This window comes from Pseudorca crassidens, chromosome 8 (assembly GCF_039906515.1).
Source record: "Pseudorca crassidens isolate mPseCra1 chromosome 8, mPseCra1.hap1, whole genome shotgun sequence".
NCBI classification, from domain to species: Eukaryota; Metazoa; Chordata; class Mammalia; order Artiodactyla; family Delphinidae; genus Pseudorca; species Pseudorca crassidens.
Window position 1 is genome coordinate 75,545,557 of NC_090303.1, and position 23,600 is coordinate 75,569,156.

Consider the following 23,600-nt stretch of genomic DNA (forward strand, 5'->3'; position numbering starts at 1 on the left):
TGAAAGTCATCCCTGCCCACCACTAAAAGAAAAATTGCAGATGAGAGAATACAGAGGAATAATTAGGTTTTACTTCTTCAAGCCTATGAAATACAGTATAGTTTAAAAGGCTATAAATGAGCACTAGGAACACTAAAAGTATTGAAAATGTTTGATAAAAATGGAGAATATAAAACTGTGTTGAATAACCTAGCTACAGCTACGTTATGGGGATAAGATTATGGATGAATTTTGAAGTCAGAATTTATCAAATGATATATGCTTCTATTAAGAAAAAGTAGTGTAACTTTCTAGTATATGAAGAATTAAAACTCACTTATTAGTGAGGAAAACTGTCATAGAGAAAGACTAATCCCATATGGGTCCTATAGATCATATACAAAACAAAAACAAAAACAAAACAAAAACTGTGACTTTAAAATATCATACAATGTTATCTATACAGTTAGGACAATGATTAATGAAGAGACATTTGAATAGCCTGTAAATTGTTACATTTTACAAAGCTGGTATAAACTTCCAATTCTAATAATTATTTTTACTAATAAAAATGTTTAAAAGCTGCTCCATTATTATTCCTATCGGGGAATCTTCACTCCTTTGTTAAAAATGTCAAGACTTAAAAGCTAGCTTCTTTGTCTCACTAAAAATACTCTCATTTTTAGTCAGGGTACAGTAGTTAGTTTAGTTCAGGTAAGGTAGCCTAACTTGCTAGGAAGCAAAAATGATAGTGAATATTTACCAACAGTTACACTTGGTTAGTTCAATTTGAAAACATACTATCCATTTGGAGACACAGCAGAGAGTAGCAACAAGGCCCTGTAAAAATCCATACACAATCCACTGGCAGGAAGAAAAGAAATGAGTAACGAAATTCTAGACTGCAGGGTTACCAAAGTGCTTGTAACATTTTAAACCATTTGAGGTGTGTCAGAAAAAATGTGGCATTTTTTTTTTCATGCTTCAAAGCATGAAAAGTACAATAAAGGGAACTGGAAAGTCCAAAACCAAGCATGTGGAAAACTGATAAGCTTTCAAACTGATGAACTTCCAAACTGAAGTCAGTTGATTAGAGGAAATATTTAGTGAAATTATTACAGTGCTATAGTGTGGTACATCCAGTGCTTAATGTCAACTAACAGTAAACTACAAAGGACATTCATAAATTTGTGACACAAAAATGTTTGTTACAGGCAGTAATCAGACACTCTTAGAAAATGTTATAAGCCATAATTATTTAACATCAATTCTCCTTTTCTTTTGGAAGCACCGATATAAACCGTTTTCACACTTTTTTGTCCCATGTTCAATTTTTTTTTTTTTTTTTTTGCGGTACGCGGGCCTCTCACTGTTGTGGCCTCTCCCGTTGCGGAGCACAGGCTCCGGACGCACAGGCCCAGCGGCCATGGCGCACGGACCCAGCCGCTCCGTGGCACGTGGGATCTTCCCGGACCGGGGCACGAACCCGTGTCCCCTGCATCGGCAGGCGGACTCTCAACCACTGCGCCACCAGGGAAGCCCCTCAAATTTTTAGAGCTACTGCTTTGCCTAACCACATTTGAATATAAATGACTTGTTCAGTCTGAAAAACGTGTACATGAACTGATTAAACAAGGAACAGCAGCAAATGATATGAGATCACACTGGCAAATGGTTTGAAGGTGACACAGCCCATCTGCTTATTTAGAGTGTCTACTGACTGCCTCCTTCACAGCAAACCCCGGGGGAAGCTGTGCATTAACCCCCTGCTGCCCTGCCCCACTCCCACCACCCAACGCCCTTCGCTTCCACCCTGGCTACCTCACCTAAGCATCCTGCCTCTCACTTATGTCTCTGGATGGTAGGCAAAAGCAGTCATTTACACCCAGCTATCACACTTTATGTGGACACCGTTGAAAACACCTCCCATCTGAAGAGGCACTACAGAAATGTTCGACCTCAGTAACCCAGAGTCTGCCTTCCCTGTGGAAGTAACTGCCATGGCAGTTTTCCTTATGAACAACACAAATCATGTAACTTGTCCATTACTGTTTTATTTTTCCCATCAGGAAGCACAGAACCCCAACTTCTGCTTCAACTCAGTGGCTCAGCTTCTGTTTTATGTACTGGGCCCCCAAGAAAGATTTCATTAGAGGAAAGGGTCTTATAACTACAAGGCTTGTGTGCCCCTGTTTTAACCCCTAATCTCGAGTTTTACATACTTCTATTTTTCCATCTTGCTGTTTTTATTCTTGTAAGCTACATCACATCATCTGTGGAACCATCAGGGGTATAAGCAGTAAATAAAACTATCACATTGACCGTAACAGAATATCCATTTTTTACACACAGTTCTTAATGTCTTGATAATGTGTTTTACTTTAGTCCAACAATTCACAAAAGCTCCTTTAGCATGATTCCCACAGCTTCTTTGAGAACATGTCTGGGCTGAGTCACCTGATGGCGGCTTTTGGAGAAGCTGTCCTGAGACCAGCCACTGGCTGTCCTTTTCTCATCAAAATCTCTTTACAACTAGAATCAGCAGCAGCCACCAATTTGCTGGCCATTCTGCTTACTGGGTAGAAAGCCTTTCCAGCTTTCAGGGATTTTACTCAGCACCAGGGATTTCAGTGCACCCTGATTTTATGTTACATAAAACATACCTGCTTTACAGTGAGTGCCCACCCACCCCTTAGACCAGTGGTTCTAAAACTTGAGCACTAATCCATCACCTGAAGGGCTTGTGAGACCAGAGAATATACCTTGTTCCACCCCCAAAGTTTCTGAGCCAGTTGGTCTACAGTGCAGGGCTAAACACTTGCATCTTTTTTATATAAGCTTCAGGTGTACAGCATATAATTCAACATCTGTCTACATTACAGTGTGATCACCACCACGGATCTAGTTGTTACCCACCAACATATAGTTGACCCCCTTCACCCATTTTGCCCACCCACCAATGCCCTTCCTCTTCCCCTCTGGTAACCACCAACCTGGTCTCTGTATCTATGAGGTTTTTCTTTTGTTTGCTCATTTGTTTTAGATTCCACATATGAGTGAAATCATTTGGTATTTGTCTTTCTCTGTCTGACTTTTTCAATTAACACCATAACTTTTCTAACAAGTTCCTAGGTGATGCAGGTGCTGCTGGCCTGGAAACCACACTTTGAAAACCAATGCCTTGGGGGCTTCCCTGGTGCTGCAGTGGTTAAGAATCCACCTGCCAATGCAGGGGACATGGGTTCGAGCCCTGGTCTGGGAAGATCCCACATGCCATGGAGCAACTAAGCCCGTGTGCCACAACTGCTGAGCCAGTGCTCTAGAGCCCGTGAGCCACAACTACTGAGCCCACGTGCCACAACTACTGAAGCCTGCGTGGCTAGAGCCCGTGCTCCACAACAAGAGAAGCCACCGCAATGAGAAGCCCGCACACCACAACGAAGAGTAGCCCCCGCTCGCCACAACTAGAGAAAGCCTGTGCGCAGCAACAAAGACCCAACGCAGCCAAAAATAAATAAATAAATGTATTTTAAAAAAAAAGAAAACCAATGCCTCAGGGTCAGTCCATTTCCCTGCTTAAAAATCTTTAGGGACTCTGCCCTGTCTATCCTATTAGTCACACAGATGTTTCAGCTTGGCCTTCAAACCCTCCTTGACACAGCCTGTCCCAGCTCCTACTACCTCAGTCCATAGCCTGTTCTCCAGGCCCCTTTACATCCTCACTCTGCCCAGAGCACACAAACATCCTGTGCTCATGCTGTCTTTCTGACTCATACCCACTTCTCATTGCTCTAATTATTAATTGCTCTAGAAATTAATCATTCTTCAAAGGACTCGTGGAATGCCACCTCTTCCCAGAAGCCATCCATCTTCATTAAAACTCTTTCAGGGCTTCCCTGGTGGCACAGTGGTTGGGGGTCCGCCTGCTGATGCAGGGGACGTGGGTTCGTGCCCCGGTCCAGGAAGATCCCACATGCCGCGGAGTGGCTGGGCCCGTGAGCCATGGCTGCTGAGCCTGCGCGTCCAGAGCCTGTGCTCCGCAACGGGAGAGGCCACAATAGTGAGAGGCCCGCGTTCCGCAAAAAAAAAAAAAAAAAAAAAAAAAAACCTCTTTCATTTATGCTTTAGGACAATATACAAGCCTGCCTTGCATTATAATTAGTAGCCATTGCACAACTCTCTTCCACTACATTATACAGGAGAGTGGTTAGGAAGATGCACTTACAGTCAGAAAGGCCTGGGTCCAAGTTTTGGCTCCACACTCATCAGCTGTGTGACACAGAACACATTTCTTAACCACGAGCCTTAAAGTGAGATGACAATACATCTCCTTCAAGGGAGACAGCTGAGGATTAAATGAGATAATCTACATAAAGTCCTAAAGAGTACTTCTGGCAGATAGGGCTCAGTAAGTATCACTTTTCTGGAGTTTTTGAAACATCATCCCCAAATTCTTTGACACTCCTCCCAGGTGGTCAGGTCTATGTCTCTTCCCCTTGAATCTGATTCCTGTGACTGCTTGACAGAATATAATGGAAAGTGACCTTGTGACCCAAACTTTAAGGCACTACAAGATTCTGTTTCCTGTCTCCTAGGATGTTCACTGATTAATCCTAGCCACCCTGAGACGAGAAAGCCCAAGCAGCCCATGGAGAGGAACGCAAGCCCCCAGCCCATAGTCTCCACTGATCTCCCAGCAGGCAGCGAGCACATGAGGGAGGCATCTTGAAGCAGATCCTCCAGCCACCCCCCCACCCTACTCCCATTGCCACGTGAGGTGCAGATGGTGAGCGGTCCCTAAAAAGCCCAGCCTCAACTGCAGACGTGTGAGCAAAATAAATGATTGTTGTTCTTTAAAACCATTACATCTCCGGGGGGTTTGTAACACAGCAAGAGATGACAAAGCAGGAAAATGTTATTATCTTTGCATCCTTTCTCCTCTCCAGCAGACAGGATCATAGGTTAGGACCTTCTAGAGTGTTGATCACAAGATTCAGACACTTCTAGAGGGAAGATCCTCCCAAGGGATCTCTCTTTGTGAGTAAACGAACATTTCAAAAAAAATCAATGATGCTCTTCTATATTTTCATAATTGCCATTCAATAAGATCTTAGAAGTCTTGCCGCATTTACTTCTGTTTATAATTACCTGCAGTCACTTGGGAGGGAACAGCACTTGATTAAACAGAAGACTTTCCAACAACAATTTCTGTGTAGTTTCAATTTCTGTGCAGCTTTTGATATTTACAATTGACTACAGGTGTGTGGGAAATGTTCTGGGAATTCACAGCATTTAAAGTAAGATAAAGATTCCATGAATGACAACTTCCAGCTCTAGGAAAATGATTAGTGTCATCCATGTTTCCTTTGAAGCAGAGGCATGGTGAGAGCCAAGGTTAGGAGTCAGAGAGAAAATGGCTTATTGATTCTCAGAGGCTGTTTCTCTATTCCTAAAGTGGGCAACTGTAACTGATCAAGCGATTTCATACAGATGACAGGAGATAATGTATGTGAAGTGCCCAGCACATAATAAAAACTCAATAATGTTAAGTCCCATTCCATCCCCACGTCCTGCTCCAAATTCTGCCTGCTGGAAACTGCAGCAAACCTCAGGATTCCTTGGAAGCATGAGTCAAATGGAATTGACCCTTTTCTTGATTTCAGTTTGCCTACTGCCTAGACCACAATCATGGGGTGAAGGAAGGAGGTTGTAGAAAAGAAACTGTTTTAGTTTGAAAGGATTTTTTTTTGTAATTTATTTTTATAGTGGAGTATAGCTGATTTACAATGCTGTGTTTCTTTCTGGTGTACAACTCCTGGATTCACTTACAGAGAGAGACATCTATATATTCTTTTTCAGACTCTTACCAGTCTTATATTCTCTTCCGGTGATTACACTGTGTTGAGCCGAGTTCTATGTGCTATACAACAGTTCCTTATCGATTACCTATTTTCTCTATGGAAGGGTATGCCTGCTAATTTCCACCTCCTGGTTTATGCCTCACCCCCTCCCACCTTTCCCCTTTGGCAGCCATAAGTTTGTTTTCTAAATCTGTGATTCTGTTTTGTAAGTTAGTTCATTTGTATCCATTTTTAGATTCCACCTATAAGTGATATCACATGATAGTTTGAAAGGATTGAACCACCTCCTTCCTCTTCACTTTTAGATGGCCAGGAACAAAGGTGGCTGTAAACAGAATGATTCATGCCAAGTTTAAAGCAATGCCACCGAAAATCAAAGATTTAACATACAAAAGCGTATGCTGCCTAAATATGAAGATGTGGGAAACAGACTGACAAGCTGTAGGATAAGTATTTATAACGGTTCATAGGTCTAACTGTTATCCCACCATTTCTATACACTTAGAACGTCACTTTTAAAAATAATTGACAGTACACATTATCCTATTCCCAAAACACTTGAGAAATTTCCAAAATTGCTAAGCCCTCTTTTGGCGGGGGATAATTTTACTTTAGAAAACGTTGTCTGGACAACACCTGACAAGTCATTTCTCTTCACTCAGGACCCATACAGCCACCACAGGAGCCCCCAGAAATGATGCTGACTCTACCTCTTTTCAGCCTGTGGTCTGATCGTTCAAAATATCCATCTGTTTCCTACCACTGCTTATTTTCCTGCCTGCCTTAGGGGCTGCAAGGATAAATTAGTAGCCTAGATTAGCGTTAGTTTCCATCTGGCCAATTCTGACTTGAGGAGTGAGAGTTCTACCCTAAGAAATAAGAAGCAATGCCCACTTTATTAGACAGGAAGCAGGTGACCAAGGTCTAGTCCTATAACTTTCAAAGTGTGAGGAGGAGAAAGTGCAGGGGAAAATATTTTCTACCGACACAAACTGAGATTCAAATGCAAATACTTTTTTCAAGCACCTATTACGTGTCAGATCCTTTGCTAGGTGCTACAGCGTATGACCTTGTTTAATCCTTAGAATTCAGACAAACGTATGACTTTGCATTAAGGCCAGAGAGATGTGCTACTAAAGCACCCACCCAACCCCATTTACCTAGGGATTTAAAGTCTTCCTTAAAGGCAGAAGAGCTGCAATGCCCAGACACCAGCACACAGATGGTCCTTTCCTTCTAACTTGGTGAGAATCAACCTATGCTGTGCATAAAAATCACTACTCAGGCTTGTATATACAAAACTATGTCTCATGTACTTTACTGGTAAGTTAAGAGCTTCCCAAGGGCTTACTATCTGCTTTATTTTAACCATTAAAACCTAATACCCATAGGAGAGGCAACTCCACTTTAATACAGGTAAGGTGCCTAGTGCAGTGCCTGACACCAAGAGAAGACTCTGTCCACGGTCTGTTTTCCATGGAAGAATGTCATGAGAAGGGGTCGGGGCTGCTGGAGAGCTTGTCGGCTTTAGCATTTTATTTTTGTAAGGGGTAATTATGTGAGCATAAGCCCTGTAATGGTCCACTTAAAATAGGCCAACATAGATGTCCTGGAGCAGAACAAATTCCGACCGCGCTGAAATGTATCTTACATTCTTGCCAGGTCATCTTTAGCACTATGTGAAGCAATCTTCTGCTCCTTTTCCCAACCCTCTGTGGAAAAGCTGAAAAGGCATTTGATTTTATAACAGATAAGATTACTGTAAAGTTCTAAAGACCTAAGTTATGAAAGAAGAGGTCTTTTAACCAAAATTTCATTTAATTTAAAAATCTAAGCTGAACTGAGGAGAACTGGATTGGGGAAAAAAAATACAACTGAAGAGAGAATTTTGCCTTTCAAAAAATTTCAAGTGGAGGATTTACCTTATCCATCTTATCTTAGGTGCACAAGACCTTAACTAAAAACCATAATCAGCTCATCTTAACCCTCTGAAGAAAAACACTGTTCATGGCTAAGTGACAAAAGTGATGAGCAAGCACATTTTCCATGCCCTCTTCAAGGGCAATATTTGGAAGCATCTGAGATATTCACATTTCTAAGACAACCACTGTGACATTCTACCTCTTTACTATGGCTCTCCTACAAACTTTTGTCTGCCCAACAGCTAGGGTGTTCTTTGTAATTTTTCCTTTGGAAGTGGTGATAAGCTAAAAATATTTACACTTAATAAATTAAACTTCTGATACAAAAAATAGAATACACTATAATTTTGCATTTTCTTAAAAGATGACTTTAACAGCACATCAAATCACTGGGATTCTCCAGCTTAAACACATCAACAGCTGACCACCTGATGTAGGATGAAATCCAGCCTTTCCACAGCCTTCGCCCTCCAGCATGGTCTGGCCCCAGCCACCATCTGTATCTGATCTTGTGCCACTCTTGCTTGCTGTCTGGTTTCCTGAAGTTCCTATCAAGTATCAAGCTCCTTCCTCTCCAAGGGCCTTTGAATGTGCCGCTCCCTTTGCCTGAACACCCTTCTTCCAACTGGGCTCAGGATATCCCTCCTTCAAGTCTCAGGGAGCGTCACTTCCACAGGGAAGTCTTTTCTGACCCAATGTAAGCTACCCTGAATCTCGTAACATTCTTTCCTTTTCTTTCATAATCATAATTTGTCCTTAGATATTGTGTTTATTGGTTTAATGTCAATCTCTCCCACTAGACTCTAAGATCCATGAGAAAGAAAGCATACCCCTCGGTCACGACCCTCGAAGCCCAGGACATGTCTGAAGACAATAAACATCTGCTGAAGAAATGGATGCTGGATCCCCTCACCTTTCCCCACCCTGTCCAACTACATTTGAAATATGGGATATAGCCTTTCCTTTCTTATTTGTTCAACAACTATTTATATTTTGACTCAGAAAACTGAAAAGCAGAACCTGAAACCTCTTTTCTTCCCAAAGTAACCACAACCAAAGAGAAGGAGGGTAGAACTTTGGGTACTGCTTTAGACCCTTGTTTCTTCTTATAATCAAGATAGAATTAGTCATATATGTGGCAAAGGAAATTCCCACAAGAACCCATGACTTGTAGCTTAGCCACTGAGGGTTAAGATGAGATGGCTGAAATATTATCAGAATGCCTCAAAGGAACACCCTTTATTTTCAGATCACAGGGAACTAATTCTAAAGTAACGGTTAATTGAACTGACAGTCCCACAAATTATGATAATCTTCGAAGTGTACAAAAGTACATTCCTGGTTTCATACCATTTGTAACCCTGAACCTATCCTGCACCCAGTGTGGATCAAATGGTACATCACTGAGCTGGGAAACCTTCATCTTTAGTTTGTTCTCACAGATATCCTACTGATTTATTAATAATCAGGAAGAAAATGTTACTTGAGTGACATCAGTTGCGTATTAAATGGTAGTGATAAACGCTTTGCTTTCATGGCATCATTACCTTTTTTTTTTACCATATGATTCCATTTATATATTTTTTTATTGAAGTGCCGTTGCCGTACAATATTCTATAAGTACGATACAGTGATTCAGTTTTTAAAGGTTATACTCCATTTATAGTTATTACAAAATATTGACTATATCCCCTGTTGTGTTGTACAATATATCCTTGTAGCTTATTTTATTTTATTTTTTTCTTTTTTTTTTCCTTGTAGCTTATTTTATACCTAATAGTTTGTACCTCTTCATCCCCTACCCCTAATATTAAAAAGAAAGCAGCCTGATATTCTTCTATTTTTTTCCTTCATTAATAGCAAATGTTCAACAGGGAAAATAAAGTCTCTCCGAAAAAATCAAAATTGATATTTCCTGTTTGCCCTACTAGACCAAATACAATGCTATTTAAAAATCATCAGCTATTGTATATTATGAAAAACTCATTCGCTTGCAGAAAAAACACAACGTCTGGTCAACTCTCTTCCTTTTTCTAGACGCAGAACAAAGGCGTTATCTCAGCAGACGGGGAAGAAAACAATTTATGTTTCACGAATTCAGCTCTGCTCAGCAAATTCATTCGTTAATTAAAATAAACAGCACAAAAAAGGGTACGTTTTGGTCAGTCAACTGCCTGCAATCATAGGAGAATTTTGAAATACAAAAGGCTGCGTGTTTTACTTAGCTGAAACCAGAATGTTATTCTTTTATCATTATTTAGCAGACAAGTCATACGAGGAAAACCCTCACAATACTCTCTAGTATACTTGCAGCTGCTTTCAAAATGAGTGGAAACATTATTCTATTTAATGCTTTCATTTTATTTAAAAAGATTGACTTCGTTCTATGTAAAGTTTCCAGCACTGAGACATACAGCCATAAAGGTTTTTGAATTTTAAAAATAAAACATTTAAGTTCTGCCTAAGAAGCTATAATGCAATTTTAAATATGTGGCATGTTTTGAAAGAGTCATGAAATTTGTTAAAATGGCATTTTCAGATTAATTTTTAGCTTTGAGAAAAAATATTTCACAGGAAAATCACTGTATCATAAAATATATTTGAATCATTAAAGTTCTTATATTTATTTCAGCAAATATAGTTTTGAAAGTGGCATTTCCTTAACCAGTATTACTTTACAGCAGTGTTTCCCAAATGGGGGTGATCTGGAGACCTTTTTGGCTGTCACAACTAGGGAGGTGCTGCTGGCATCTAGTGAGCACACAGAGGCCAGGGAGGCTACAAAGCGTCCTGCAGTGCAGAAGATAGCCCCCTCCCTGCAACAACAGCAGCAACAAACACCTGGCCCCAAGTGTCAATCATGCTGAGGGCGGAAAAACCCTGCTTTAAAACAAAACCGTTAAAAATTTTTTTTTAATTGAGTTAGTTTTGAACCCAATGGAAGGTCAGGTTTTCAAAAAGGAAGATATTCTAGGCAAAATACATACTGAGTCACCGCCTGAGAAAGTATAACTTAGGCCCAAATGACACTACTCAGAACAATTAATTTTAAATACATAAAGTCAAGATACAAGAATTTTCTAAATGGGAACAATCTTGGCATTGTAATAAAGCTCCAGTGACATTCAGTTCAAACTTTCTGTGCCTGGTACAAAGTAGGCACTTAACAAATTATCTACTGAGGGAAGGAGAAAGAAGGATCTTCTTGTGCCATATCCCAGGACACTGTATACGGTAACATTACACCAAGATAATGGGCTGTATTGGGTTGTGAGGGGTCCTCTAAGCTCCTCCCTTCCTCCACAGCACTAGCATGTAGCCAGTCAGTAGGTGACATTTCCCTGTTTCCTATGCAGCTAGGTGCGTCCACAAAAGTTCTCACCAATGCACGTGTGTGCGCTGCTTACAGGAAGTTGCTTCTCCTTCATTTCCTCCCTTGCCCCCACCCTTCACCGTAGGTTGGGATGTGGAGGTGGCACTGACCAAGTTTCAACCGTACAGAAGACGCTAATTCCCTAAAGGAGAGCAATAAGCCACCTGGGTAGCTGAAGACCACTTGGCACAGAGCTGCCCCTCCAGCAGAGATCAGTCATCTCCAGAATGGTATGTGAGAAATGAGCTACTTATTTAATCTATTATACTTTGGGTCTCTTTGTTGCAGCTGCTTGCCAAGTCAGTTCTAAAATCTGATATCCCCTATGATACAAGGGCTACAAATGCTGTCTATCTGAGGAAATGTTAAACTGGCTAACTTCTTCAAGTTTCAGTGCGAATAAGACTTGAAAATCTGGATTATACGGTCACTCTATAGTGACTACTGGTTAGGATGAAGAACTGCCCTGTCTGTTAATAGTGTTAATTCTCATTTATCTAATCCAAATGGAAAAAGAAGGCAAATCTGGAGCTACCTGCCCAAGGAATTCATTGTTTCAATGATATAATATTTACATAAACTCATGCTAATGAAAGCGGGCTAGACCCTGTAAAAATGGAGGCTAAAACAATTTTAACCCTTAAAATTTTATAATTACAGCATTTTCATCTTCTGCCTTTGTCTCCCCTTTGAGTAAGATGCTGGTAAAAATACTAGTAGCAAGAGGGAAAAGGGAGTGAGGGCCAGAGGATTCCACAAACTAAACACTGAGCACTGAAATAATGATTTCTGGATTAAGTTGTATATTCATATCTTGAACATTCAATTAAGTTTGATTCAGAAGCCTCTGTGTCTATCTTGGTTTTCAGAAAATATAGCTGCTTCTTGTTGCACACATTCTTTATTAAACTCCAAAGTATTTTCTAGATTTTATTTGATACAGAATATATTCATTCAACAATTTATTCCTACTTTATGTGAATGAGAGGGAAATCATTGAGAAACAAAATATTTCTTATGCGATGAAATTAAAACATATTACATTTAAGCAGCTTTATGCAATTCAGATTTTCCATTAATATTGCTCTTTTTAAAATATAATTTCCCCCCAATAAAAATTAATGTCTAGAATATTATATCTGTTATAGAGTCGTAAACTTACTGAGAAATATTTTTACCTTAAACATCTGAAAACAGTAAAAGTACCAAAATATATATTGTAATTTCCTGACACCCTTCCCCCAAAATCATATTTATGGATTGTCCTGACAAGTCTATGGCCATTAATTCAATGATCTATGCAACTTTTCATGGTAACCTGACAATCAAGAGCATCAGGATAACACGATTAAAAAAGTAAAACAGCTTGGTCTGAAATACCTTTTTAAAGTTTCTAAAATTCTAAAGAGTTTGAATGCCTCACAACAGAAATCATTTCTAAATTTTAATAAAATTCAGGGCACAAATTAGGCATCTTGTATCTCAAAAAAAAATCACAATTTACATATTAAATTCAAAAATCTTTACTATACTGAGAAAGTACTTTTGACTTTTTCTTGAAACAAAATGTATTTCGCCCAACTGAATACTGTTTACTAATTTAGATTTTGACTTTTAATTTAGGAATAAGTTTATCTTATAATATGAAATAAAAATAAAAGTTTCACATTCTCTCTCCTTCCCAATTTCTTTCTGGGGCACTAGCCAGTCACTAAATTATATTCTACTGTTAAAGGAAAAGGTAACTAAAGGGCACATCTGGACCCAAGTAAATATTTCACTAGTTTCACCAGTTCCAACTAATGCCCCCAAGGGAATAGTCAATCAGTAAATCACCACAGTGAGTCCACCACAGCTACAACAGGTATATGAAAATTACATTATTACCTACTCCTAAAAATGCAATGATCTAAACAAATCAATCACAATTCTCAATGTTAAAAAGGGACGAAAGGTTTTAAGAATCTCCAAACATGCCAAGTTCTGGCATGTCACATTTTCAACCTGAGAAGTCTCAATCTCTTTGGACTTCCTTATTGTTTGTTTGATTTCAGTCTATAAATAAAAGAGACTGGTATCAGCCAGTGGTCCTCCACAGGGGCAGTACCCTAGAGGTCTTGGAAATAAGCAAGAACAATTAGTTTTCACAGTGACTGGCACTTAGGGAACAGGGCTAGGGGTTTGCTACACATTCAGGAACTGTCCCAAGTCCCCAGAATTTTCAAATGTCCCTCTGCTCATTCCTTTCATTAGAACCTTCAGTATGACTATCTGAGCCTAAAGAGTAACTTCTTTCCACACATAAACAAGTTGTTTTAATTCAGTTTTAATGAACACTAAATTTTTCAGCCATTCAACTGTCATGTAAATGTCTGCTTTTGTTGGGAACTTTACCAAGTGTCATTCACCATTTCAGAAAAATCACCTCACCAATAGTAAATCTGCTCCCTGTACCCAAGTCAATGACATGGCACGTGTGGATCAGGATTCTTTTGCAACGACTGCACTCATGTCAATGTTATGGGAATAGGTGGGAACAGCCATCTATTTTATCATGTCTTCCACTAGTCATGCCTGAGCAGTTATATGTTGAAACACCTAATATTTTATTATAAATTACTCTCCTGTTACTTTTTATCACAATTAGGGCAATGTATTCGTTATTATTAACATAGCCTACTTACATATGCAATTTTCCATACATTTCATTTCAGCATAGTAAAAGGGTAATACAAAGTATTTTATGAAAATGAAAAACTAGGTCTGATAGATATGCAAATCCTGAACTAGAATATCACCTAAGGCTCCTTGCAGCTCCAACGTGCTTTGATTCTATGAAAAACTTTCAGTTTGGCAAGCCCTGATCATTAGCAAGCCTTTACCTCTGCTCAAGTTTGAAAGTATCGCAATTAAGTAAAAATGAAAAATACATGTGGTTGCTAAGGTGATATATAAAAACACAGACTCTGCTAAATGCTCCAACATTTGTGTGAGCAGAGGGCAATGCCACGGTGCTGATGCCTTTTACAGGTGAATAGAGAGGGACAGAGAAATACCTAAGGGAGAACTGAAGCCCTCACATCTCTTTGCTCTCAAGAAGCTACACTACTGGCCTCACAGGTGACTGCTGCCTTGTTCTCTCCTTGGGCTGAGGGTCACAGATCTGAGTGATGCACTGCCTTAGCCTCTCTCCCCCAAAGTTCATTCAAGAAAATATACACTGGCAAACAGTGCAAATGTCCCAAAAGTGAAACAGGAAGAATACCTCTCACTATCAAACTGTGCACAAGTCTACTTAGCAATTCTTATCGTTCAAAAAGCAACACCCTCAATTCATCACTGGCATGGAGCTGGTATAATCACACTCCACTTTTTCTGAGCCCATCATTCTCTGTCATCAGATTGAAGAATAATTATTATCCCCACTATACCAATTTCCAGGTTATGAAAATGTACTTAACTCATTATTTCAGGAACTGTTGCCCCTTGCCCCACTGGATTCTCAGCGTGTCCACCATCTCCATTATGTCTGACCGTCCACCGTTCTCTCTTTCCCCACCATATTAGCACCCACAGGGGCAACCTTGTTTTTATTGATACATTCCACAGAGTTTCACTTGTTAAAATAAACTCCCTAAGACAAAGTTTGAGGAAATATTCCCTGGTGAAAAAAATAAATCCATACTTCCTGTGTAATAAATATATCCCTCTCGGTCAAATGACCAAGAGTCAGGAAACACCTGATTACATACAAAGTATTAAATATAAAAGAGGAAAATAAAACCTTAAGTTTGGCTCACATAGCAAAACAAGCGCAATCTTGGGAGTGACCAGTTAAGCTTTGTTTTTTTTTTTGCGGTACGCAGGCCTCTCACTGTTGTGGCCTCTCCCGTTGCGGAGCACAGGCTCCAGACGCGCAGGCTCAGCAGCCATGGCCCACGGGCCCAGCCGCTCCGCGGCATGTGGGCTCTTCCCGGACCGGGGCACAAACCCGTGTCCCCTGCATCGGCAGGCGGACTCTCGACCACTGCGCCACCAGGGAAGCCCTAAACTTTCTTGATGTAGAATTTTCTAACATAATTTTTAAGGAAACAAAACTTTACTGAGGTATTCTAATATACTGGAAGATAATTCTTTGCAAATTATGGAAAGTTAAAAATTACTGTAAGATCAGATGAAAAAAGTAATAAAACTATTCGAAGATACATTATGTACATATAAACATTTAGTTTTTAACTCAAGAGTCTCTGAAAATAAGAAATCATAATTTATACATGAAGGAAAAAAACCTCTATTTTCAGCAATTTCTTTTATAAATGATTCTCTTAGTTTTTCCTCACTGGCCTCACATATGTTTAGGATACCAAGCTACCAATTTTCTGAGAACTTGTGTCTTTAACCAAATACATATGGGAAACATAAAAGGATTTCAGAAGCAATACAGCTTAATTCTCAAGTTCCTCAAATTAAACGGTTTAGAATCATTCCCCCTCCTTTCAATGACCATCTGACCTCAGTGTGTGTTTGGGCTTATCAAGGTTATGGGTTGGTATCTGGGGTAAAGGGCACATTTTAACCTGATGTAACATTTTAAATCTACATGACTCAAAAATTAAGAAGCAGCAGCTTTGCCACTGGCCATTTGAGAAAAGAAAATGATATAGAAATGGGACTCGGCCCTAGAAGGTTCTTACCCGCAGGGCCTCGATGACGAGGTCTCTGGCCTCCAGCTCCCCTTCCATCACGCTGAGGAGCATCCGAAGCTCTGATTTACTGAGGTTGTCCACATCGAAGTCTTTTTTCTGTAACACAAATTTTAAAAAATGAAAAAACTTCCTAAAGGTATGCAATGGACCATTTTTATCCCAGTGGCTCAGCAAACCCGAGGGGCCCCGTCTGGCAGCAATCCACGGTCTGACCTTCTAGGAGAGGTAAAAACCACAGTGCCAATATCCCAAATCTCTCCACTGAGATCTATTTTCCTAGCCTGCCTCCCCACCCAGCTTCAGGATCTCTTTAAATTATACTGTGCAATACAAATTTAAAGTCCCTGGAGTTTGTATCAAAACAGGCCCAGGGTGTGTTGGGGAGAAGTTGCAAAGGTAGCAAAGAGAGCACGAACGTATTGCTCGAAGGGCCCCAACATAAAGGCTCCTGTGAGGTTATTATAAATTCCAAGACTTCCAATAATAACAGGTCATGTTTATAGAACACTGCAGCAGAGGCCACCAGCTAGCAGCCTACAGCCAAATCTGGCCCACAGATGTGTGTTACTTGGGCCACAAAGTGTTTTGTTTTATTCAGTCAGTGCTAAGAAAATCTAAAGATGTCACCCAAAGATCCAGATCGCTGGCTTCCCCTCAAAACTCAGATGACCGGGTAACCCCAGATTCACATTCCCACAGGGTAATAATCCGCAGAGCCAAGTAGCAGCTGCCCCTTTAGAAGAAGCATGCTCTGTGCTACCCGCGACCAAACACACACACGCACATGTAGTGTGCTTGTAAGAGGCCTGGCCTGCCACCCACATGCAGTCATCTGGGCCTGTGGTCAGGCGAGTCTGGTTCCCAACTCTCTTGTCTCCAACTCTGCCCTCTTTCCTCACAACAACTTTTACAAGCAGGTCTGCTGATAGCCATCTTATAGATGAAGCTGAGAGATGACGCGTTAGCGTGCTCACAGCCGGGCCTGGGTGAGTCCACAGCCCCAGCTTCCTCTACAGCACACAGTCCACTTCTCCCTTCCGTGGAGACTCATTTGACAAACCCAGTCGCCATCAGAGGGAGGGGAGCACACGTTCATCCCCAAACGTCTCAGGACACCCGACCTCAGAAGCCAGTCTTCAGGACGTTTCCGAACATGCCTTCGCATCTGCCTAGCACCCAGTGGTTTCCAAAGAACTCTCAAAGAACCAAATCTAACCTATAAAATAGGTATCATCCCCTCTATTTTTCGGATGAGGAAACCACAGCTCAGGAGTCGGATAATGCACGCAGTTCACACAACCAGGAAATGGCAAAACTGCAACCAAGTACTGGGATTTGTCTGCACACTTTGTCAGCACAGTGCCAACATTCTAGAGATGAAAACAGTGCTATTCTATCAATGATCCAATGAGAACTAGTTTAGCACCTATGTATCTGACACTGTACTATCACTGTGATGACACAGAAGTAAACATAGCAAAGCCTATAAACGATTCCAGGGACTTCCAAACAGGTATGGCCAGAACTGGTCACTTCTCAGTTTCCAAAGAACCTTCTGGAAGAAGATGATGGTATAAAAGGGAAAGAGACCAGAGCTAGCTGGCTCTCTGAAGAAAGATTTTCAAAGGATCTTCCTCTTAAAACTGTTTCTTTTCGTACATACATTCAACAGAGCAGTTATTTGTAAAGGCAGGGGCTAAGGATGGAAAAAAAGAAAAAAACCTATAGCAAGCCTACAGGATGGATAGTTCTGGGAGACCCTTGTTTGGAAGGTTAACTTATGGATGTTCTGTGAATAGTAAAGTCCAATATACTAGGGCTTAAATTCTGCTCCCATTCATACTTATTTCACGTAAGTCTTATAACCCAGTTCTTTTCAAATTCAGGCATAAGAATCACCTGGAGATTAACAATCTGTTAACACAGATTGCTGGGCTCCCTCCTTGAAGTTTGATTCTGAGGTGGGGCTGTGAATTTGCCTTTCTGTGTGCTCCCGCTGCTGTTGGTGGTTCTGGTCCAAAGACGATACTTGGAGAAGCATTCTGTAACTTATCTGAGTCTGTTTTCTCATCTATATAAAAGAAATCCCAACATCTATCCCACAAAGTTCTTGTGAGGATTAAACAAGAACTTATCAATGACATACACCCCCATGTTCACAGCAGCACTATTCACAACAGCCAAGACATGGAAACAACCTAAATGTCCACCGACAGATGAATGGATAAAGATGTGGTACATATATACAATGGAATGCTACTCAGCCATAAAAAAGAATGAAATAATGCCATTTGCAGCAATATGGATGCAACTAGAGATCATCATATTAAGTGAAGTAAGTCAGAAAGAGAAAGACAATATGATATCACTTATACGTGGAATCTAAAATATGACACAAATGAACCTATCTACGAAACAGAAACAGACTCACGGACACAGAGAACACACTTGAGGTTGCCAAGCGCAAGGGGGTTGGGGGAGGGATGGAGTGGGATTTTGGGATTAGCAGATGTGAGCTATTATATATAGGATGAATAAACAACAAGGTCCTACTGTATATGTATAGCTCAGAGAACTATATTCAGTATCTTATGAAAAAACATAATGGAAAAGAATATAACAAAAGAATGTGTATATATATGTATGTATGTATGTACATACATATGTATGTATAACTGAATCACTTTGCTGTATAGCAGAAATTAACATAACACTGTAAATCAACTATACTTCGATTAAAAAAAAGGAACATGTCAATGAAGTACTAAATAAAGGCAGGTGACTGTTATTATTAAAGCTGAGAGCACCCAGATGTTTTATGTAGGGAGGAGGGCTATTGGCTATGAGCCTATTTCTTTGAAAATCTATCAGCCCAAGTCCAATAAACTCAGTTTATTGACTATGATGAAAGACTCTTTTATCCTGGTTTTTCCCCACTGAGATGGGAGAGTTAGATGCAATTCTATGTGCATTAGATGGTAACATTTTATTAATGCTACTGCTGGTGGTTCTAAAGATTTTAATTAATTGTACATTTTATTGTCCTTGTTTCCCTGAAGCTTCCCAAGCAAAGCACTCCATTTTAAAAGCTAATAAATTATGAAAGACATTGCCAAGATTCTGATTCACATTAGAGTCAGGAGAGCTTGCCCTGGTTCCATCATCATCAACATCACAACATGTGACCGGCAACCAACACGTCTATTTTTTAATACATCACCGTCAATAAAAAGGAAAATTCATTAAAGAAACACTGTTACAAGGATTCTTGCTAAACCATAAATTATGCTACAGAGAATGTTAAAAAAAATCTGTCTCCCATCAAAATATATTAAGTGATGTATTATTTTAAACATTGAGTGCATCTGTCTGCCTGCTTCTCTCTCCCCTACGTCTCACCGCCACTTCCTCACTAAAGACACTTCTAATGCCGGCCTTCAATCATAAAAATATTATAAGAATATTTTCAAAGGGTCATTCTCCAATACTTGATGTTTTCATTCCCTATTCCGGCAAAACTGGATAAAAGAAAGTACATGAATTATGTTACAGGTCTTAGGACTCTCAGTATTTTACAAATAAATTCAAAACATTTTGGTAGTTTTAGAAAAATAAAGAAGCTCAGAAGCAAAAATCCCATTAAAAAAACTATTATTGTTTCATATTAAGCGTCATTTATCTGACCTGATGCACTTATAGTGCAAAAGTACTTAGATATAGAAAAAGCCATTATTAAAGTTTCTTGGTTTAAGAGCAAAATAATTATTCTAACTTGTGTAATTTTTAACCCACTTCAAGGTAAAATTGACATAAAAATGCTGTACATTTTTAATGTATACAATTTGATGAGTTTGAAGATAAGTATATATACCCGGGAAAGCTTCACCACAATCTATGCTACAAACAAATCCATCACCTACAAAAGTTTCCTCTCATCCTCTCATTTTTTGATGATAAATCATGTAATATTTTAAAAGACTAACTTGATAACCGAATTTTCAAAAGAAGAGACAAGACCGGATAGATCTAAATGCCACACTCACATAAAACATTAGGATCTCCATAAAGGCACCTAAGCCAACATGATACCCATGCCTCCCCACCCCCCAAAAAAACAAAGCAGACATGTTCAGAGACTAAGCTTTATTACTACTGCAACAGCTTTTCCTAATTAACAGAGAAAAATCCAAATCTCATTTTTTAGTGATGGCAAGGCACTCAGAAAGTAAAGGGAAAAAAAAGAAACTGGTAGATTTCAGCTCCGCAGGCCACTCCCCTGCCTGTCACGTTTGATGTCTGCCAGGAAAAGTACTCTAGGAAAAGCACTTCTTAACACCTATTTTTAAAAATCTGGCACAGGCAGCTTAAACTAATCCAGAGTCTGGCCATCAGATAGAAAGACTTCTTTGGGGCATATATACATGAAAGAGGAGACACAACCTCAAACTCTTCCTGTTCAACACAGCAGTCTGCAACAGCTCTGAATTATGCGGAGCAGGTGTGGGGATGGCATTCTTCTGGATAGTCTCCTATAGGCTCGGAGAGAGGGAGGGAAAGGGAGGAAGATGACAAAATAGAACCTGGCTGAACTGTCATCTTAACTTGCCAACTGAACATAGGCCAATACCAAGTTTCCTCCACTATCACTCTCCTCCCACTCTTCCTGAAAGAAACAAATCTAAAATACTCGGTTTATGTAGGGAATTCGACAGTCACAGCCAAAAAGCACCAGAAGACCCTTACCTGTATCCTTTAGGAATTAATGGGGTGAGCACATTGATGGGTACCATAAAAGCCTTCAGGAGTTATTATGAGTCACAGTGGCAGAAGTGTCCCTCAGATCTTTGCCCAAACACATCAGCTATGGTGAAAATCTAGTGACCAGACACAAAGCCAAACATGTTCTCTGGCTTCTCTCACAGACACCAAGAGCATCTCCTCCAGTTTCAAATCTAGTGGGTTGTGCCTACATTTGATCAATGAATTTACAAGGGAGGGAGGAGGGGTACCTGAGAAAGCAGATGGACTGAAAGAACCTTATTTCATCTCTTTGGACCTCCGGTTTCTCAGTGGTAAAAAGAGAATGTTGTACTAAGTGATCTTTAAAATCTCTTCCAGACACCAAATGTCCTGATTTCACATACCATCAGAGTAACTGGATTACTGGACTGAGGAAATTTAGGTCATTCATTGAAGCCTTTGAGAAATATTTGAAGAAAATTGAGTTTGCCTCTTTACTCAGAAGTAACAGAAATGTATTTTCCTCCCAGTTTAATAGTGGGTACTAATAATTAATAATGCATTCAGAACTTCCTGTGTAAGCAAGATTTATGCTTTGGGAATGAATAAAAAAGGCTGTAAGGAAGGGAAAAGCAATGAAACTCGTCCTGAGATTAAGGAGAAAAAGCAAAATGTGAACACTATCATTAACATGAAAAAATTAAAAAGAACCCTTACATTATTTTTAAAATGTGAATTTGGCCAGTTATGAGGATTTTCACGATGGAAAGTACGTGTTTCCATGGTCTAAAACTATTTCAAACTATTTCTGCAGTTATGTCTTGCTTTGAGATTATTCCTCCTGACTTCTCTCTAGAGGGAGGTAAGAGTTTTTCTGCCCAGGGCTGCATACCTCTAATTTCGTTCTTCCTAATCCTTCTTTCTCCTCTAATTCGTCTGAATCCCATTTTCTTCAGGACACAGCTCGAATCCCACTTCCTTATGTCTTTCCAGACACATAAATCTCTCATTTTCTCAGTTCAGTCTTAGAGTCGGTTCTATTCGTTGATTTACAATTAATCATGCCCTGCCTTGTGTATTTCCTCACTATATTAAATTTACTTATCCATATTTACTCTATTTTCTCACCTCTACTAGAAGTGTCAGGACAGCAAGAGTATTACATCTTTACATGATTTTACCTAACATATATGCCTCCTGCTTTTGGTGTGAAAATGCCTCTTTCACTCAGTATAACAACACAAACCATGTAAATGATGTGTAAACGGATATACTAGTCTTATTAGGTACAATATTATGGCCCACTCTGGGGGCAACTAAGTAACTGATCAATCATTTTCATTCATTTTTCAAAAACCATTTACAGTAACCTAAAGTAGGGCAACTTGGCGTGTGCCTTTAAAGCCACATGCTGAGAACTTGGGATCAATTCTCCATGGCCATGCACCTCAAATCAACCATGCCACCCCCACCCGGGGTCTGTCATGCAAGACAAGCAACTCAGTGCATTAGAAGGAAGTAAAACCAACAAGTAAACAGACCCTCAGGAAGGAAACCTGGTAATAGATGTAATTAATTTCAAGTTCGAGAAAATGGGAATGAAAAGCACAAACGTGGCTCAGTTAGGGGCAGTAGCCTCTGGTAATTAAGTGCAGCTACCTCCCGTTTCCTCCTTTTAGATCTCCTCTCAGCCTCCATTTTTACTTTGGAGGAAAAAAAGGACCACATCTCAGATAAAGCAAATGTCTATTTCCATCGTAACTCAGTTTTTCAATGTTAACACCACCCCTATGTGGGACATGGATCATTTTCACGTGTGAGCTGGCACCCAGATCCAGTAATTGTCCTTTAAGGAGCTTAGAATGCATTGAAGACTATCACTTCAATTATCTGCAGGTGGCAACGGTCAGCACGCTGATTTTCAAGCGAAGAGCTGAGACATGAGTGACTAAATGATCTTCTTACATTTACAAGGCCCTTCTGTAGAAGAACTCAGGCCTTTGGCATTACCTTGTTGCCTTTTCAATGAAATATAAAAATGTCAAAACCAAATCATTTGCAAAGAAGTGTCCATTCCACGTAACAATGTGGGCTCTACTGCACTTACTATAATAACACTTTACATCCATGTTCAACCTATTTGGTTATTTACTAACAATTTATTCCAAGACAATTTTTTTCTCTTAAACCAGGATTTCTACATGGATGGCACCACACTGTGCACAGCATTAATAATATGATCTCAATATTTTGTGCAAGTTATTTTAAGAAATTAAAGTAAAATTTTTAAAATCCTCTGCTTTCAATGTCATCATTATCATCATCTCTTTTGTAACTGTTCTCCATTTCTTTACCTAATCATCAAAGACAAGTTTCCTTTTCCCTGTTATATTAGTCCTGCAAAGGAGCTCCAACAGAGAAGAATACAATCAAGTGCATTCAAATAAAGCCTCCTTCTAAAGCAATAATCAGACAGTGCTTAGGTGGTAAACTATGCAGGGGCAGAAGGGAGAGAAACTGTCCATCCTTCCTGGGCACCTTCAAAGCTGAAATCTAGTCCCACGTTTCTAGACATGTGCAGACTATTGCAAACCTCCTTCCTGCCCAATCTTTCCTTCTACTTCCTTTTCCTGTTTCCAAACTTCCCTGCATCTCCCTCTTGATCGCCTCTCAACCATCCCCTCCTCCACACCCCAGTGGGTGATTTGGCCTTGACTCTATTGTTAGAAGAATTCGGGATGGGAGCGGTGCAATTTCCATCCCTCCACCTACACATCCCCAGCCTCAACCATTGTTTTGAAGAGGGAAAATTTAAAGGGAAAACTAACCATGTTGGAAATTAAGTTAAAATTTTAAAAAAAGAAAATCTGTGAAGTATCTGAAATATCATTGAGAAAAGCAGCTTAGAAGGGGACAATATAAAAATAAAAACCCAAAACCATAAGAATCAGGGTCATTGTGCTCAAACAAGAGGAGCCCTCTAACATCTATAATGTTAATTACTACAAACTTCAGGACA

General features: G+C 39.8%; 1 protein-coding gene across 1 annotated transcript in view; it reads right to left on the bottom strand.

Moving 5' to 3' along the window:
- The window catches only part of CTTNBP2 (cortactin binding protein 2), a 154,496-nt gene that overhangs the window by 126,595 nt on the left and 4,301 nt on the right, over positions 1-23,600 (bottom strand). Inside the window, exon 2 of the mRNA XM_067746820.1 lies at positions 15,830-15,937. Within this exon, the coding sequence (XP_067602921.1) occupies positions 15,830-15,937 (108 nt within the window). The remainder of the gene's footprint in view (positions 1-15,829; positions 15,938-23,600) is intronic.